This window comes from Fusarium fujikuroi, chromosome FFUJ_chr03 (assembly GCF_900079805.1).
Source record: "Fusarium fujikuroi IMI 58289 draft genome, chromosome FFUJ_chr03".
Lineage (NCBI taxonomy): Eukaryota > Fungi > Ascomycota > Sordariomycetes > Hypocreales > Nectriaceae > Fusarium > Fusarium fujikuroi.
This window is the reverse complement of record NC_036624.1, coordinates 361,930-379,660: the sequence shown is the minus strand read 5'-3', so window position 1 is coordinate 379,660 and position 17,731 is coordinate 361,930. Positions and strand designations below refer to the sequence as shown.

General features: G+C 48.7%; 10 protein-coding genes; 4 read left to right on the top strand and 6 right to left on the bottom strand.

The window, feature by feature from the left end:
- Nucleotides 1-367: 367 nt before the first annotated feature.
- On the top strand, nucleotides 368-1,811 carry FFUJ_02237 (related to monocarboxylate transporter 2; the record flags this gene model as incomplete). XM_023573944.1 has 4 exons in its annotated part: nucleotides 368-523; nucleotides 573-677; nucleotides 732-1,315; nucleotides 1,382-1,811. 4 exons carry the CDS (start codon nucleotides 368-370, stop codon nucleotides 1,809-1,811), a joined length of 1,275 nt encoding a protein of 424 aa, XP_023427384.1.
- Nucleotides 1,812-2,115: 304 nt separating this feature from the next.
- FFUJ_02236 (related to dienelactone hydrolase) lies at nucleotides 2,116-3,090 on the bottom strand (the record flags this gene model as incomplete). XM_023573943.1 has 5 exons in its annotated part: nucleotides 2,116-2,214; nucleotides 2,268-2,404; nucleotides 2,451-2,560; nucleotides 2,614-2,786; nucleotides 2,836-3,090. The coding sequence occupies 5 exons, from the start codon at nucleotides 3,088-3,090 to the stop codon at nucleotides 2,116-2,118; spliced, it is 774 nt and encodes a 257-aa protein (XP_023427383.1).
- A 565-nt stretch (nucleotides 3,091-3,655) lies between these two features.
- FFUJ_02235 (uncharacterized protein) lies at nucleotides 3,656-4,685 on the bottom strand (the record flags this gene model as incomplete). XM_023573942.1 has 3 exons in its annotated part: nucleotides 3,656-3,949; nucleotides 4,009-4,345; nucleotides 4,399-4,685. The coding sequence occupies 3 exons, from the start codon at nucleotides 4,683-4,685 to the stop codon at nucleotides 3,656-3,658; spliced, it is 918 nt and encodes a 305-aa protein (XP_023427382.1).
- Nucleotides 4,686-5,831: 1,146 nt separating this feature from the next.
- FFUJ_02234 (uncharacterized protein) lies at nucleotides 5,832-6,504 on the bottom strand (the record flags this gene model as incomplete). XM_023573941.1 is given in 3 exon segments in its annotated part: nucleotides 5,832-6,059; nucleotides 6,078-6,413; nucleotides 6,424-6,504. 3 exon segments carry the CDS (start codon nucleotides 6,502-6,504, stop codon nucleotides 5,832-5,834), a joined length of 645 nt encoding a protein of 214 aa, XP_023428849.1.
- A 1,322-nt stretch (nucleotides 6,505-7,826) lies between these two features.
- On the top strand, nucleotides 7,827-8,303 carry FFUJ_02233 (uncharacterized protein; the record flags this gene model as incomplete). The annotated part of the gene is made up of 1 exon (XM_023573939.1): nucleotides 7,827-8,303. The coding sequence occupies one exon, from the start codon at nucleotides 7,827-7,829 to the stop codon at nucleotides 8,301-8,303; it is 477 nt and encodes a 158-aa protein (XP_023427381.1).
- A 454-nt stretch (nucleotides 8,304-8,757) lies between these two features.
- On the bottom strand, nucleotides 8,758-9,810 carry FFUJ_02232 (uncharacterized protein; the record flags this gene model as incomplete). The annotated part of the gene is made up of 1 exon (XM_023573938.1): nucleotides 8,758-9,810. One exon carries the CDS (start codon nucleotides 9,808-9,810, stop codon nucleotides 8,758-8,760), a length of 1,053 nt encoding a protein of 350 aa, XP_023427380.1.
- Nucleotides 9,811-10,873: 1,063 nt separating this feature from the next.
- On the bottom strand, nucleotides 10,874-11,970 carry FFUJ_02231 (related to gibberellin 20-oxidase; the record flags this gene model as incomplete). XM_023573937.1 has 2 exons in its annotated part: nucleotides 10,874-11,522; nucleotides 11,702-11,970. 2 exons carry the CDS (start codon nucleotides 11,968-11,970, stop codon nucleotides 10,874-10,876), a joined length of 918 nt encoding a protein of 305 aa, XP_023427379.1.
- Nucleotides 11,971-12,566: 596 nt separating this feature from the next.
- On the bottom strand, nucleotides 12,567-13,598 carry FFUJ_02230 (probable ACC deaminase; the record flags this gene model as incomplete). The annotated part of the gene is made up of 1 exon (XM_023573936.1): nucleotides 12,567-13,598. One exon carries the CDS (start codon nucleotides 13,596-13,598, stop codon nucleotides 12,567-12,569), a length of 1,032 nt encoding a protein of 343 aa, XP_023427378.1.
- A 685-nt stretch (nucleotides 13,599-14,283) lies between these two features.
- On the top strand, nucleotides 14,284-15,375 carry FFUJ_02229 (related to gibberellin 20-oxidase; the record flags this gene model as incomplete). XM_023573935.1 has 3 exons in its annotated part: nucleotides 14,284-14,540; nucleotides 14,593-14,659; nucleotides 14,713-15,375. The coding sequence occupies 3 exons, from the start codon at nucleotides 14,284-14,286 to the stop codon at nucleotides 15,373-15,375; spliced, it is 987 nt and encodes a 328-aa protein (XP_023427377.1).
- A 643-nt stretch (nucleotides 15,376-16,018) lies between these two features.
- FFUJ_02228 (related to multidrug resistance protein fnx1) lies at nucleotides 16,019-17,677 on the top strand (the record flags this gene model as incomplete). The annotated part of the gene is made up of 1 exon (XM_023573934.1): nucleotides 16,019-17,677. One exon carries the CDS (start codon nucleotides 16,019-16,021, stop codon nucleotides 17,675-17,677), a length of 1,659 nt encoding a protein of 552 aa, XP_023427376.1.
- Nucleotides 17,678-17,731: the final 54 nt, after the last annotated feature.

The following is a 17,731-nucleotide window of genomic DNA, read 5'->3' as shown; positions in this document are numbered from 1 at the left end:
CCTGATATAGAATGTTAAAATAGACTTGGTCACATTTATCTTAAGCTTAGGCTAAACTTGTATTAAATTACCTAAATCTTGTCCCGAGTTCTCTTCTCCCCCCTGGACTGGTAGTAAGACCGAGGCCGTCACGGGGTCGGCGCTAACGTAGCGGAGATATTTATAGGACCCCCGGAAACCACCCATAAAATATTTTTCTCGGGGTCGGGGTTGAATAAATCGGGGATATCGGCGCACATTCCCTACAAGCTTTACCGTGACTCATGCAGCATGTCAATCTTTGTCTCCTACTATAAATTGCGTCCGTAACGTCATCGGATTAGAGACTTCCAGCTGATCAATGAATACGACAATTGGCAGAACCGCCATGGACCCAGACATCGAACAAGCGAAGGTTGAAAAGCCGAACCCCGAGCAACCCAAGCCTGGCACCGAGTTCCCAGATGGAGGGGTGAAAGCCTGGTCCGTCGTCTTGGGAAGCTTTTGCGGCCTCTTTTCAGTTTCGGCTGGACTAATTGCGCAAGTATCGTCCTAATATCGCTTTGTTCCCCAATTGCTAACTACAAATTCAGGTTGGAGTTTTTCAAGCATATTACGAAGCAAATCAGTTGAAGGACTTGTCACCGAGCACTGTCTCATGGATACCGGCCCTGTCGATGTTTATGATGTTCATTACGGTGAGTGCTAGTTGAGACTTCTTCCATGTCACGTATGCTTACGGTGTAATATAGGCACCTTTGGTTGGACGAGCCTTTGACATGTTCGGTCCACGCTACCTTCTTCTCGCGGGAACACTACTGCATGTCTTTGGACTGATGATGGCATCAATATCATCCCAGTACTACCATTTCATCCTCTCCCAAGCGGTTTGCAGTCCTCTTGGCGCAGCTATGGTTCTGTATCCGTCATTCAGCTGTGTCACAACCTGGTTTCGACAAAAGCGTGCTCTGGCCCTTGGAATCACCGCCAGCGGCTCTAGTCTCGGCGGTACTGTCTTACCTATTGTGGTAAATCGCTTGATACCCCGTATTGGCTTTGGTTGGACGATGAGAGCTTGCGCTTTCCTGTTGTTAGGTCTGCTCCTCGTGACGAATTTGACCGTTCGGTCACGGGTTGCGCCTCAGCCAAAGGAAGCGGGCATCATGGCTTATCTCCGGCCATTTACATCGCTCTCATTTGTGCTTACCTCGATGGCGGGGTTCTTCTACTCCATGGGCATGTTTATACCAATTACTTTCATGGTAACCTATGGTGAATACGTCGGTCTTTCAAATAATATGGCTGGGTATCTAGTCTCAATTTTCAATGCATCAAGGTGAGTCTTATCCACAGTTACGGCAATGGCTTCATATATGTCGCACCATGATATTGACCGCAACAGTGGAATCGGGCGTATTCTTCCGGGGTATATAGCAGATAAGGTTGGCAGCTTCAACGTATCAATAGCAGCCGCGACACTTTCCACGATATTGATGCTAGCATTGTGGCTCCCAGGACATAGCCATGAGTCGGCGATAGCCTTTGCTGCCTTATTCGGATTCAGTTCAGGCACATACACGGCCATCAGCCCTGCCTTGATAGCCCACATTTCGGACCTGGAAGAGATAGGCACCCGTTCTGGGACCATGTACGCGTTTATGTCTGTGGCTGCCCTCACTGGCAGCCCAATCGGTGGGGCTCTGATCTCGAGCGCAGACGGGAGCTATTGGAAGCTCCAAGTGTTCGCTGGCTGCATGATTGGTGCTGGGACCGCCTGCTATATCGCCGCCAGATTATACCTCACTAAAGGCAGGCTGTGGGAGAAGATATAATGCCTCCGCTGCTGTACTATGACCGGGGTAGATAGCAAGTTGGGGCGGAGATATCGCCGTTGCCTTTTGGAACCACGGTGTCGTTGATGATACTATTTAATGTAGACATTCAAAAGTAACTAGAAATTTGGATATGTGATCTACACTGGAGATCTAAGGGCAAGGAATACAGAGGTCAGAAAAGGCCTCGATTGGCCATGTTGCACCACGAAAAACTGCAGCTCAAGATAGTAATGGAAAGGATATCTTGATCTTTTGTGTTGCAAAACCAAGTGTATTCAAAACTACCATTTCATTGTGTAATCTACCTCTTCTCCATCCAAAAGTCGAACCATTCAACAAAGCTTTTGAAGCTCGCCTCCTTAGCCCACTTCTCATAAGGGTCAGTCAAACGAGCTCGCGACTTGGCCAAGATGTCAGTACAGGGGCAGTCTTTGACCCATAAAGAAATCTTACCGCAAAGCCATGTCCAACGTTGGCAAAGACTTGCATGTTGAACTGCTTGTTGTTTTCTGTCAGTATCTCGACAGTCCTGCTTCTCTGCTCTGGCTGGAAAAGCTTATCTGTGCTGGGGACTGAGAAGAAGATAGGCTCTGATAACGGTTAGCTTGTCTTTGTTGAAATGGATTATTTACTTACCTTGGACGTGAAAGACATCGCTTTCTGTTAGGAATGAAGGATGGGCGATGGCGCCAACTTTACAGATCCCATCTGCAGACAATTGTTGGCAAACGAAGCGTGCACCCCAACTGGTACATGTTGAGTCAGTCAAATCGACACTCGGATGATGGCGGACTCATACCAGTAGCCAACACAAGCAAACTTAACGTCCTTACTGCCGCCGTACTGCGCGTTCACGGCCTTGACCCACCTGGCAGCAGCCTCCTCCGATGCCTTGAGATGCTTGTTCTTCCAAGACTCAAAGTCAAAGTTTGGGTCACTTAACGGTGTCAAGGAGTGTTTTGTGACAGGGTCCTGAAAATATCAGTCTGATCGACCTCGCAAACCAAAATTCAACTCTCACACCAAGGAAGTAGTCGACACCAAGAGTGAGGTACCCGCACTCGGCGAAAGCATCCATCATAAGGAAGCTATTGGTATGCAGCCCGAATGCATCTGGAAAGAAAAGAAGAATGTTCCCATTGGATCTGTCGGGATGAGGTTTGGCTACATAAGTGTCGATACCGTCAATCTGGATTGTAGAACCAGTAGCTTCTCCGGAATGAAACGATCCTTTGAGACAGCAGAGGTCTGCAGGTTTGGCGAGTACGTTATCCATTGTCGTTGGTACTGTTCACTGTTTTCTTGTCTGGAATGAGTCTAATTTTGGCTGTGAGATATAGTTTAGTGGTTGCCGGCATCATCGGGAAGTGCTCCCCGACAAGTTGATGACTTATTTCTCATGACGCGGTGTCGCGGGGCAACTCCAAGTGACCTACGACCGGGTACCAGTAAAGCTAGTATAACCGCTTCAAGATCTGCCTTACTATCCCTCGCCTTGATCTTCCACAAACCCCTTGTCCCGAAAACGCAAATGCAGGGCTGTCCACATACCAAACAGACGTTATTCTCCGACCCCAGTCCAGCCACCAAATCGTAATTATATTATCAGTCCCACTGTTGCGAAATAGCTAGCTATGCCTCGAGGGAAGGTGTGTTTAGGCTTACCAGGATGATCCCCTGCAAATATTGATCAACATAAAACATAAGCAAAATTGCTTAGTTGTGACTGCTGGCTAGTCTTTAGAAATTGTTCTCTTGCATCGCGCTTCGTATTCCATGTGACGGAGTCCGCCATCGATATACCAAAGTCACGAAACCTCTGGTCGTTACCTTTCGGACTCTTACTCCTCGTCACGCTTTCGCTTCTCGCCTTGTGGATCCGAAGGCACTGCCTGATTCGAGTCGACTGGGTCAGGAGGAGAATAGTACTCCGGGCCGACCAGCTCAGCCCGGACGCGCTCTGCAAAGGTCGAGTACGGTTCAAAAGGTACCACTACGTAGTTGACAGTCGGAAAGACGAAGTCTTCGATGGTGCGGGTAGGACAGTCCAGACTTTCGAGGAGCTGGCGCGGAATATCCGCCTTGTAGACGTACGCATTGCTAACATCGGCCAGGTTCGTGACGAGGAGGCGTGCCTGGAGAATACCAAGTTAGTGAATATGTCAGGTATAGCGGGAACCGAAAAGATGTTTACCAGGAACGGTCCCTTCGGAGCAGCGAGAGCATGGCGTTTCTGGAGTTGGGCCAAGCTCATCAGGAGGCAAACCAAGTATGGGTCATGTCGCCAGTCTGTCGGGGTCACTTGGCGATATTTGATGTCACAGATGTTCCGAGCAGGTTTGTTGATGCGCCCATTCGGGGCCCGATTTGCGACAAGCTTGTTCCGACGTTCCTTGTCGGCAGTGTACGTATAGTACCCAATGATAGGATTGGCATGCGGCATGGAAATCTCTTCCTTGATGCAGTAGATGCGGACGTGGGAATTGTACAGGCGAACGATACATTGGCCATAGTGAAAGGTGGGCCAATAGCTACACAGATTAATTAGACTTGTACAGTTGTGTTCAGAATGGGCTTGACCTACTCGGTATATGTGATGGGGGTGGACTCATTATTACAGAGAAGGGCGTCGACCTTGTAGCCCTTCCTTTCCGCGAACTTGTCGCGAGCGAGGGCTAAAGCACACTCCGCCATGTCTTCGGCTTGTTTGGTGTCAAGAATCACAGGCTTATGTGCATTCTCGCTTTCGACCTGCTGGAAGCTGCACTTTACGACGGAAAGATGGTGCGAAGTCCAGAATCGTGGGTGCGTAGCAAAGTCGGGATGCTCAACACTAAGGCTGTGAAAGGATTTGAAAGTTGACTGAGGCATGGTCGTGTCGATGGTGGCTCGGTGTCCGGTGGTGGTTTTGCTTTTCGTCGGAGGCCAAGGCGAGTGGAAGAGGTCAAAGAAGAGGAAGGGAATCTTGAGGGATGAATGGAATAAAAGAAGTCTCAGGCTGGCGATGTAGGTAGCAGCAGCACGGCCAGGCTGCTCGAATCACAGTGGCAGTCAACTTGGGCGTGACGCGTTGTTTACCTCAACGCAACTTATAACAGTGGATGTAAGGCAGCAGTAACTAAGCATATCTAACCAGACTAAATGCGCTTGGACTCACTGTGGTTTCTCACACCGCACATGTGCAAGGCAGTGTCAACTACTGAAAACCACTACCCATCTTGACCGAGCAGGGCGCTCAACTTGTTCAAAGTAACGATCCTGCAAAGGATCGCCACATGAGCTCCCTATCCACTGCAATTGATGCTTGGATGCTCCAAAAGTCAATAATATTATGGTTTCGTCACTGTCGTGTTCACATCGCTAGTGATGAGTGATGAATGTTTCGCATTCCAAGTCAAAGCAATTATATTTGTCACGTCAACAGCTTCTGCGAACAAAACGATTCTCATCCGCTGATCCTTACTATCAAGGTTTTGTTCGGAATTGTTTAGTCTTCTGTGGCCGGTCACCAGCTAGCCTGAACCCTCATCTTTCAACGCACCGAGGCCTATCCTAAAACCAGATGAACAAGATGAACACAAAAGAATGACAAATAATGAGCATTGTGATCTTTTGTTTTTTGTTGTTTTTCTACATGATGCCAGGCTATCAGAACGAAGAGATACTGGTATACACTGCTCTGCTTTGCTCAGATGCTTTAGTGAACGTTGTGTTCGATCGTGGCGAGTTATTGTTGGTTGCCTCCGTTGGCCAAGTGTCTTTCTCTTTACCCTCTAGTATTATCACACTCTATCCCAATCAGGGCACCAATTTCAATCTTTGTTCAATCTCAAGTAATCGACAGCTGGCTGAACAAGATTGGTGACTATCAAAACATTAAGAATCCTCGACTCCAAGTCATGGCGAATGCCACGCATGCAAGGCTGTATTTAATACGGGAACAAATTTGATAGTAGCTAGATTTCTCTAGTATTCATCGTGTTCACTACTCTAGCCTAACTGAAGTTCGGGAGTCAATCATAGGTCGGGCAAAGCCGACGCTTCTTCTTCGTCTTCTTTCCCCTCCGTTTGTCCCATGTACTCCGCCAGGTGTAGTACATTCTTAACAGCACACTTTCTATCAAGAGGGCGTTCTAAATTAAACCAACGTGTTGCCGTGACTTTTGCAGCTTTAGTTGGGATTCTCCCATGGTTAACATCCTCGAGATAGTCTACCGTGATAATAAAGTGGAAGAAGCACATATACTACTAAGTAGTACTTACAATAAAAATATCCTCGCGCTCATTATCTACTTCGCGGGAAGATCGTGCGGCAATAGCCTCGGATGTGATTTGCCCCAGTCGCTCATCGGACACAAATGGCTGGTTGGTACATACATCGAGCCGCCTTTTCGCCTCTATCAAGACGACCGACTTTTCAGTCTTTTTCCCTCCACTCTTTATCAGAGTAAATCCTCCCTCGTCAATTGCCGTGATGCGTTTGTTCTTTATCTGGATAGACCACCTCTCAGGCTGGCGGGTTTCAACGGACGTGTTTAAGCTGGGGTCAAGTCGGCATATGGTTGCTGACAAGATGTTTACATCGAAGGGATAGGAATTCTGAACGTACAATGGTCAAGTAGTCTAGAGGGCGCGGCACGGTGGTATTTATGCTCAACTTAAACTGATTGATTAACCTAGTTGCTTGCATTCGGCCTGTTTATACGATTTCAAATCATGATTTCTGCTCGCATTCTTCGTTTGCTTTACTCTTTTGCGATGTTGATGCAAACTGTCTGAGCAAGTAAAAAAGACAACATCACTAAATCAGTTTTGTAACAAGCACAATCAAGTTGAAAACGCAATGAACTCCGTCGGTTTGGGCAATTCCAGTGTTTGGTTTAGAGGCGTGCCACAAGCAACACGTATTTGGTCGCAAGTATGTTGATTGAGCATCAGTCCAACCCACAAATAGGTTTGCCTGCAGTAGCAGAGCCTCATTTACTGAATTGGCGCCCAACACTCTACCAAAGTCGGCACGATCGACGGCGGGCCATATCGTGGTCGAATACTGGTTGTGAGGCGCTTGATTCAAGTCTGAGCTGTCAAGTCTGTCAACTCATGATGGTACCCTCGGAAATACTGGCGTGACGAGAGGCCTAGGCATTTTCTGGGGGGACATGAGATCGTGAGTCTGCATGAAAAAAAAGGGACAATTAAAGATACAAGATAAAAATTGTCATCATTAGCCCTTCCAAGCTTTGTCATGAACTAGATACACACATGTTGACCTGTACTGTTCAGTGTCATTCTGCGAGTGCCGAAATCATGCTAAATCACTTTACGTTAATCAAGTACCGACGTGCTGTCTATTTATTGACCTGAGTCGTCGTCCTTCTGGACCGCTCTCCTACAAACAAAACTGACACACCCTCAGACAGGCACGCATGTGAACACTCTGATATAAACTGAAATTTCAGTTCCATTTGCGGATTTCCAGGTAAAAGATAATAATATCATGGGCTAGTAGCATGCGAACAAAGCATATGTTCCTGCGAGGGACGTTTAGGAGAGCTTCTCAGAGAACAATGGCTAAGGCTGTTAAGTATCGTGTGATCTGAGGCAAATACAACAGTTTCGCTGTTCAGGCAATGGCAGTTTGTGTGCCTTAGTGTCCTGTTGGTCTGCCGCTGAAGACCTTGGCACTGCCACAGATGCATAAATCCTCTCGTCTGCCACTGGCCCTCTTAAGGGTAGTGACACTGGAATCAGAGATCTTGGACAAGCAGATGAACAAGTTTGAAAACAGACATCTCTCTTTCTTCCTTCTTTCTTTCTTCCTTTCTTCTCTTCATCCAACACACTTCGCACCAACACCAAGATTATCAACATCAACATCAACCACAACAGCGATACCCAAACTCACTCTCCTAGTCAGTCAGTATCGAGAATCATCATTTTCGATCAGAAGTACCATCCCCCAGCATCAAACACTCCCAACCCTGCTGACAAATAGTCACTCACTAGAAAATCATGCCTACCGTCCCAGTCATCAGCTTCTGCACCGTCGGTCAACTGGGCTTTTGGAAGACAGCCATTCACGAGATGAAAGAGACCTACCCACCACTCCGCACCGGTGCGCCTCGCCGCGCGCCAACCTATATGCCTCCATTCCTGCCCGCCAAAGAGGCAATGGATGAAATGTATCGTTTCCAGTCGGCTGTATATCAGAGCATCGCGTGGCTGCGTGATCACGCGACTGATGCTGAAGGTATCATGGTTCTGCGAGTTATCGAGTCGCTCGCAGAAGGCCAGCGAATTGAGACCCGTCGTATCCAGCACAGGATCTGGATACTCCATCCGGCACGCATGCATCGTGAGTTTCGAGATGGAAACTTTCATTTTGTCGATGGAGAGCCTGTCATGGGCCCCGACCCTAATGCCAATGCTGGTGCCAATGCTGGTGCAAATGCTGGGGGTAATGCTGCCGGAAATGCTGGTGATAACTGAGTTCTGATGCGGCGGATTACAGAGTATGTCATCCTGTGAGAAGGTTCTTTGGAGGATAAGCCAAGAAGGTCTGGAGGAAGTGTTATTCACTTGATGGATTTGTGTTAGCGCAGTACTACAGTATAATTCTGTTTAGGAAGGTCGCTTTGGGGGGTATTGGCGTTTAGCTTCGATACGCGAATTGAGTCAAGTTGTCATGAAGAACTACTATTGCTTGTGATATAATTGTGAGTGAGGCTAAAGAGCCCCATCGGGAGTCTCAGTTGTTGATGTCGAGTCTTGCAACCGGCTGTACGACGAGATGATGATGAATGTGAGATCAATGTGACAAGCCCCATGGATAATTAACTATAGCTGCGAAACCAAAAGATGATGCTTTAAAAGGTAACTTGTTTATTTGTACGAAATCAGTCTGATAACTATAACGAATGTGCTTTTTTCTTTACGATTTTGTTTAGAAAATCGGGAACCAAACCGTCCTGTCCCAATCAACATTCTGGTCCTTGGCCTCAATTCGTTCATGGCATGTCCCAAAGAGCGTATCCCAAACCCGGGTTTGCTTTCCGTAATTATGACTCTTTCTATATCCCTTTCGATGATGAAGGTCATGATCTTCAATAATCAACTCCATACCGACACCCTTCAAGAGCCAGGCCAAGGTCGATGGAGGCATGCCGTAGACTCGAAGACCACTGTGACCCAGAACCTCAGTGAAGGCGATGTACTGATGGCAAATCCACCAGTCATAATAGCCGAGTGGAAGACCGAGGACTTGGAAGGTCGCCCAGGTCAGGAAGGGGATGCCAACCATATCGAAGAATTCCTGCTCGTGGTCGGCAAAAGCGGCGAGGAGAGAGTTGGGGTGCTTGGTGAGATGGTGAGTGCGGTGATACTTCCACAGCCAGTCAATGTCGTGCATGGCGCGGTGATAAACGTAGAACCAGAAATCGAGGACGATGCCGTAAAGACCGATCTGAAGCCACAGCCAAGCCCACCACTTGGGGTCGCTCATCACATCAGCAGGGGCTTGTGTCGCTCTGTAGGTGAGATGTGTCGCCATAAAGATCCTCGACCCTGTAGTCTTCCAAAGCGAGGAAACGACCTTATCAACACCGATATCAGGAATTCCATCTCTCTGATGAGCATCTCCATCTAAGAATCCATATTCATGCCCGAGCTTTGCGGTAGCTTTAACAGAACGTACAACGGACCAGCTAAAGGATGCAAAGTAGAGCATAAAGACAATGAATGGATGTAGTGCTTGGCCGGTTGACGAGAGCCATGATTGATGTATGATTATCGGCACAAACGCGTGCGAGAGGATCCATACGTGGCTTTGCCATTGGGAGAAGTGAGGAATGCGTTCGGACTTGGCGTGTACTGGGACTTCTTTGCCTGGAATAATGGGATAGGTGCCTAAGACGTGGATGATTTGTTGATGAAAATTCCACTCTGACTTATCGGCGAGTGGCCAGGTCGACTTCATTGACTGAGTCGTCGTCGTCATTGTAAAGGTCGTATATCGTAATCAAGATCAGACAAGAAGTTGCTTTTTTTGTTGTTGTGTGATTGTGGTCAATGCGTGTTATCGGATATGATGAATCACCGGAGATCTCAGCCTTTAATACTTATCGATCGATCTTGGACGGGATGTTGAAATGGCCGACCAAATGAATCTTGGATCGAATGCCGAGGCAAGTTTTGAAGAGGGGCACACGTAGCAAAAGGTGATTGCGACAAAGTTTCATGATCATGTGCGGGATAGCATCATCCCGCAATTCGCAAACTTAGCCCTTTGTGCACTTACCCACTCTCAGCAAGGGCGGCCGGCGCCAACGACCTGGATTGGTATAGGTTACGCAGCGCCTACTTGGGCTGAGATGGATATTCTGGGGTACCTGGACACCCTTGAACAAGCTGGGAGGGCTATTTGGTATCAGATCATCTTCACATGTCCTCCCTCAGCTAGACCATTTACGTTGTCGCAAACTTGGCTTGAATGGAAGTGCATGACGAAAGAATGTGACGTAATTTTAGATCTGTCGATCATCCCCAACATTTATTTTGGGCTTCTCCAAGTCATTTTCGTTTCATTTGGTCGGCCGTTTTAGCATAGGTGCTGTAGGATGGATCCAAGCCACTCGGTCAAAATAACACATTAGCTTGTCCCCTCTTTTAAGAAGAAAAAACTTTATTCTCTCCTGTACCCAATATTAATTGTCAATCATTAAGCCATGAGGTACATAGTTTTATCGACGATGCTACCAACCTGATCCAGGGCTTCTCCAACTTTTTGCAGGGCTCGCTCCACGCGAAGCTACATTTGGATCGCGACGATGCCGTTAGTGGATTAAGGGTCTTTTCAACGATTCCTTGCTGGGACTAGCTTGCGAGCGAGGGCCCGAGAAATGTGCAGCCTCGGCTTAAGAAATCGATCACGCTAAGCCACTACCCTACATACTGCCACCTTAAAAACCGTCGTGTTGTCGAATAGTGTTGATGCAGGTGTATTTCTAGAAGGCTAATGACTCAGACTTGAAACCGTTGGGATGATCGATATGCGAGATGCATCAGAATGTAGCCTGTAATTCCTGCGCCATCCCCCCAGACAACACCGTCTGTTCTCCCTGCACATCATGCGGCAGCTCGTAGGTATGATACTTTGTCAAATACCAACTCTTGGCATCTGACTCCTCATCATTACTGTCCTTAAACTTTGTATCATCCGCCGCTCTCAAAAAGTACGACACAGCATACCGATCTTCCTTCTGCACGCCCCCGATAGGAAGAACACGATGCAGCGCAGAGCGGAATCGCTTGTTAGATAGAAATCTCAACGTATCCGCAACATTGACGATCGCGCGTCCCTCGCGTGGCTGCACGTACTCCCACGCTCCTGTCATGGGGGACACGACCTGGAGACCCCATTGCGGCGCGAAGAGGAGAGTCAGTGTGCCGATGTCAGTGTGCATGTTCTGACCTACTTCGTTTAGGCTCTGCGTTCCTGGGGGGTAGTGCAGGAAGTAGAGCGTGCTTTTGGAGCGTGCGTCATCGCGGTGGTGGGTGTCTAGGCGGGATGCGCCTCGGAGGTTTAGCACGTCTGATAGGCAGTCCAGAAGTAGTTTTAGGATGAAGTGGCATGATGCGTTGAACTGGTCAAATAGTTCGAGGTTTTCTTCGACGACGGATGGGAGAGCCCAACGACCGAGGAGCTCACTTCTTCCAATCTGATGTGGTGAGAAAGACTCAGCAAGGGATATTGCTTATAATACCTTTAACGCTTCGAACCCATCTTTGAGTGACTTGATAGCCCCGGATTGATTACCAGTAGCTTTAAACCTGATTGGACACAAGATCAGTCGACTTAATGCACACACTATGCAGTGGGATTAACAAACCCATGTGCCAACGATACTGTTGGGGTTTTCAGCTTGTCCTCAACAGGTTGCGAGAACCAGCGCTTAGCAATCGCGCTCACCCTTTCCAAGTCTCTCCACAACTTGGCGGAGCACGAGTCTTGAAGATCGAGATAGAAGAAGCCATCTCTTTCACATGCTTTCAAAAGAGTGTCGAGTTCTTTTGACTCTTTGTCGAAGAGATTACTGAATTTCACCGTAAAGAGATTAGCGGTCGTGACGTTGTCGTAGGGGCTGGGCTGGGACAGCATGATGGATGATGGAGTGAGTGATTGGTAACGGATGATGCAGCTGGACTGGTGGTATGCTTCATTGCTTTGCTTCATTGTTTTAAGTATGAGGGAATCATTTGATAGCCTACGAGGTGATGGATACATTTCAGCTGTCGTAGGCTCGGAACGGTGGCCTATTGATCAAGGTACCCTTTGTCTAGGGCGCCACCACGAGAATTGGCATCGGAGCAGTGAATTTCACAAGCCCTGTAGTTGATTGAGATCACTTGGCTGCTCAACGGAACACGAACTTGGTACAACGTAGGATATCCACTCTAAAACGCCTTGTTCACTGTCCCGAAGCCGCGGCACAGACCTCCTCAGTCGTCGAGACACTTTCAACGTCACACAAACATTACACACGCATGCTAAGAGATTTGCAGAATGGCCACGGCGATCGTATATACCGCTGATAGCGGAGCTAACACGATTTGTTGGGAAACATGCATAGATTTCCGATACAACCTACAAGGCAAATCTCGGGGCCCGCGGGACAGGAGCACTTGTAATCCTCCGATGACAGTGTGACACGGAATCTGTTTGCGTAACACGAGTCCCCCGCATCTCGGTTCAGCTCATCTCATGTCGGGAAACGCACTGAGTGCCGCCTGTCCCCCCGTGTGCACAAACAGCACGTACCGACTCCCATCCAGCTCTTTGTTCTCGGCTTTGTGCAGAATGGCGCCCACTGTTCTCCCCGAGTAAATCGGATCCGTGACAATCCCTTCAAGTTTGCCAATCAACTTGACGCCTCGAGCTGTATTTTCGTCCCAGGCCGTGTGCGTGCCGGTATTGAACCTCGTATCGAGGATCACGTCGTGAGGCTGAACTGCATCTGCGCCTATTCCGATGAGATCTGCCGTTCTTTCTGCTATCTCAAGGATAGTGGCTTCAAGAACGCCTTGCGGCTTGTTGTACGTGTCGATGCCGATTATGGACCGGGACTGATGTCCCGCCTGGTCAGCAAGCTTGAAGCCGGCGATCATACCGGCAATGGTACCGCCCGAAGCCACTGGGACGACAATGGTGTCGAAGAATATGCCATGAGCCGCTTCCTGCTCCACAAGCTCGAACGCCCAGCGGGTGAAGCCGAGTCCTCCGTACACATGCGCTGAAGCACCCGCAGCAATGACATACGGACGTCTACCTTGTTTCTCGACATCCACCGCAACACCCTCGAGCGCGGCATTTGGTGCAGCCATCTCCGCGCCGAGAATACTATTGACCTGCACGTTCCCAGCCTGACCCAACGCCTCAGAACCCGGATCCCCATGAATCTGCGGCACAAGAATGGTCTTGAGCCCAAGATGACTCCCGACAGCAGCGACTTGACGCATGTGGTTGCTCTGTGTGCCGCCCGTCGAGATGAGAGTGTCGCAGCCTTGGGCTAGCGCCGATGGTATGACATACTCCAGCTTGCGGATCTTGTTGCCGCTGAGACCGAGGCCCGAGGAACAGTCCTCACGCTTGGCCCAGATCTGGGCTTTGGTAGAAGTAACTGCGTTGATGTGACGCGTTAGACTTGGGAGAGGGTCGAGGGGTGATGGATGGGCAAAGAGGAGAGGAGTACGCTCGAAGGAGGCTAGGGGTTCTGGGAGGACGACCATGCCGATAGATTGCCAGTGTCGATCGATGTCAGATTAGAGTATGGCGTTGATTCTCAGCGATGGCTTTAGAGTACCAAGATCTTTTCTTTTACCCAAACACTTTCCCTTCTCAGCAGCTACTATTTATCTGTTCGCATGATATGCTCGATATATGCTACTCGTCTGTGACAATTACAAACCTATCGCGAAATCATAGATCTCGATCTTCACACCAGTCATGTCGGAATACCTCGAGCACTTCGCCAGACTCAACAAATCGTTATTGCCAAGATGGATATACGATAATGGAGAACGGAAGGCGACTGCCCGTTGTCTAAGCTATACGAGAACATATAGGCATGTCTCGGGTGACGAACTCTAATCCCGCATAATGTCCCATTGGCCGGCGACCGGAGGCCGAGAGAGCTTTGACATGCCAAGATACCGTATCTGCAGCTGTGTATTTTCGGGTAGATTTCTCATTAGTTGATTTTCGTAGCTTGACCAGTTCCAGTTAATCTGTTGCTGTGGTATCAGTGTGCACGCTGTTGTTTCTTTCACCAGCATGATCGCCAAAGTACTCGCCGCCAAGTCAATCACATACACCTCACCTATCGTTCGTCCAACATACATTTGTTATTTCTTCTCTGCCTATTCGCATCTGAAACGCTCCGTTAAATCCAATTCCAGCATATCACCAGCAACCATGTCTGCGACAACTACCGCAGAGCAAGCCAGCCTTCATACCTTGAACTTCATTTCTCTGCTCAACGGAGATGTCACCGAACAGGCTAACCTGCTGTCTGCTTGTGAAGACCATGGCTTCTTTTATCTAGATCTTCGCGATTGGGATTCTGGCAAGATGCTGCAAACCCTAGAGGATGCTTGGGTAGTAATGAAGCAGTGGTTTGATCAGCAGCTGGAAGAGAAGATGAAGACCGAGACTATATCCGATGCTCACGGGTAAGTTGCTACAATCTGGCGAGATCTGCTAGCACCATTCATCCTTTCAAAGGTTCAAACCGCCTGGAGTGCAGTCGGGAGTCAATGACAACACCCGAGATGGATTCGAAGCTCTCAGAGTAAGTTATGGCATGTCCACCCCAACGCTAGCCGCTCAACTAACACCCTCCAGATTAGCCGCGTTGGTCTTCTTAATCGCTCCCATCTCCCAGACGTAGTGCACGAGAACCTCCAACTCTTCGAGACTCTCCAGCTCTCAGCCCACTTCCTTCTAAAAACCCTTCTATCCCGTCTTTCCGACGCCGCAGGCCTCAAGACCGATGACCGCTTCGAGAGCTGTCATCCCGACCATCTCCCCTCCAAGAGCACAATGTTCTTCATCCACCATCCCCTCAGCGACGCGCTGGACGACAAAACAGCCCGCGGCCACAATGCACACACAGACGTTGGGTCGTTTACCCTTCTTTTTACAGAACAGCCTGGATTACAGGTAATTTCACCTACTACTAATAAATGGGAATACGTGGCTGCGAAACCAGGTCATGCGATTATCAACGTCGCTGATACACTTCGTTTCATTTCTAAGCGACGTTTTAGATCGGCTATGCATAGAGTGTTGCCTCCGGGGGGTAAAATGATGGAAGATAGATACTCAGCTGCTTATTTCTTGCGGGCTAGTGATAGTGCTGTTTTTAAGGGGATGGATGGGGAGGAGGTTACGGCGGAGCAGTGGTTTCTTAGCAAGTATAGTAGCTTTAATAAGACCATGGAGGAGCAGAGGGTTGATTCAGTTGCTACGGGTGGTATGGACAAAGATCTCGGGTTGAAGGATTGAAACTGGCAATTCAGATCCTAGATAACGATGGGTGCTTGAATATGAACTAGTTTGAGGGGATTCTGTACTGCTATGAGCAGTAACTGGCCCACCCAAGATTTCCGGTCATCCCAATTTTCGTTTCATTATAATTCTCCTTTACAAACCAAGTCCACCTTGGTTCGAGGTGATGTCTAGTTTCATAGTGTGTAAAGTCAAGAGACCTGAAGTCTGTCACATTTGGTAGACGTGGACTTTACCACCATTGTTCAAATTTGTCACCACCCGTTTGTGTTCCCACCTAACGATTGTTACCAGTGGCCTCCAATCGGGCGACGGATCACCAACCCTAAATTCATTAAGCTAATACTTCTGTAGACATGACGCTCCTCTTTCTGCTCACCGACATACCCGAGGATTGCTCGGCTATCGTCATAAATGTGGTGACACAGCCTCTTGATCTCGCCTCCATGTCTCAGTTGCAATATCTTCCGAGTCAGACGTGTTCGGCCGTTTACCAGCCCTTCATTCCCCGACTACCGACCCATTCCCTCTTGACATTTCCCTTAGTCCTCTGTCTCCTCTTCAAGATCCTTTCGAAATTCTGAATAGTATGCTTATTACACATTCCAAATTCCCATCCACATCTCTGGGCTATTGTATCATGAATGGCAAACAGCCACAGTTGATCGGTAGAGGCAATGCTTCTAACGGGCTCGCCAATGAACAATCACCTCTTCTTTCCCACGGCTGTGCAAAGCCTCAACAGCCCAACGATGAAGAGGGTCCAGGTCTGAAAGATGAGCCCTCAACTAGACATCTCGTGGCTGTCTTTGGCAGTATCTTTATCGGGGTTTTCCTCGCTGCTCTTGACACTACCATCGTCGCTACCCTCTCTGTCCCCATCTCCAACACCTTCGGATCGTTGACTCTCGTCTCGTGGCTTGGGTCATCATACCTCATTGCAAACGCAGCTTGTCAGCCTCTGTCCGGCCGACTAACAGATATCTTCTCTCGTCGCTCCGGCCTCGTTCTCTGCAACATACTCTTTGGTCTTGGAACATTACTGTGTGGAGTCGCGACCTCGAAATGGATGCTTCTCGCTGGACGGGTCGTGGCGGGCATGGGTGGCGGGGGTCTCAATGCTATTACGGCGTTCGTTGCCAGTGATCTCGTACCTTTGAGAAGACGTGGGGTCATCCAAGGCTTTGTGCATATTTGTTACGGCGTTGGCGCTGGTCTTGGTGGGTTGTTCGGAGGTTGGATCAATGACCTCTGGGGTTGGAGGACTACGTTCCTGAGTCGCGTGCCATTGATTGCTATTTCCACCATTCTCGTTTCTGTTATCCTACGCGATGCCCCTACAAAACACAGCGATAAGTCGAGATTGTCGAGGGTCGACTTATCTGGTGCTTTCACTCTCTCTTTGACTCTGATATTGCTACTGTTGGGCCTCAACTCTGGTGGAAATCTCGTTGCATGGGGCCATCCCCTTGTCCTGGCCTCCCTATCGCTTTCAGTGGCAGCCGCCGGGGCTTTTGTCCTTGTTGAGTCGAGATGGGCCATGGAACCTATCATCCCAATGCATCTATTGCTCGATCAGACAGTACTCGCGGCATGTCTGATGAATTGTCTTGTGACAATGATCCTATTCATGGCTACATATTACGTCCCCATCTTCTTTCAAGTCAATGGCTACTCCACAACAGCTGCCGGCCTTCGTCTCTTGCCGCAGAGTGTAGGCACAGCTTTGAGTTCTCTCACCTGTGGCTTCATAATGAAACGTACAGGGAGATACAGAAGCTTGGGTATGACCGTCATAGCGTGTTCTATTCTTGGCTTCGTTGGCCTGAGTACTATGACGATTCAAACACCGACTCCCCTCGTCTTGACTTATGTCTTGTTGGTTGGAGTGGGGTACGGTGGCATGTTATCCGTTTCATTACTCGCAACAGTCGCGGCAGTGTCGCATAAAGATCAAGCTATCGCAACCTCTGCCATCTACGCTTTCCGATCAATGGGTTCCACGATTGGTGTCACGGTTGCGTCGGTGGTGTATCAGAACTTGCTACAGTATGGCTTACATCAACGTTTCGACAGCAAGGAAGGATCCTACAAGATAATAAAGCGCCTTATTGACTCTTTAGATGAGCTGAAGCGGCTCCCTGATGGGTGGAGTAACGGCGTTTATGAGGCATACGAGATTTCATTGCGAGGAGTCTTTTGGACTGCACTCGGCGTAGCCGTCTTGGGGCTGGTGGCGGCAACTTACATCAAGGAGCACAGGTTACATCAGACGATCTCTCGTGCAGATAACGATTGATAGCTAAAGGATTACTAGTTCTGGTCACTACATGTTCTGGCTGGTGCATCAGAG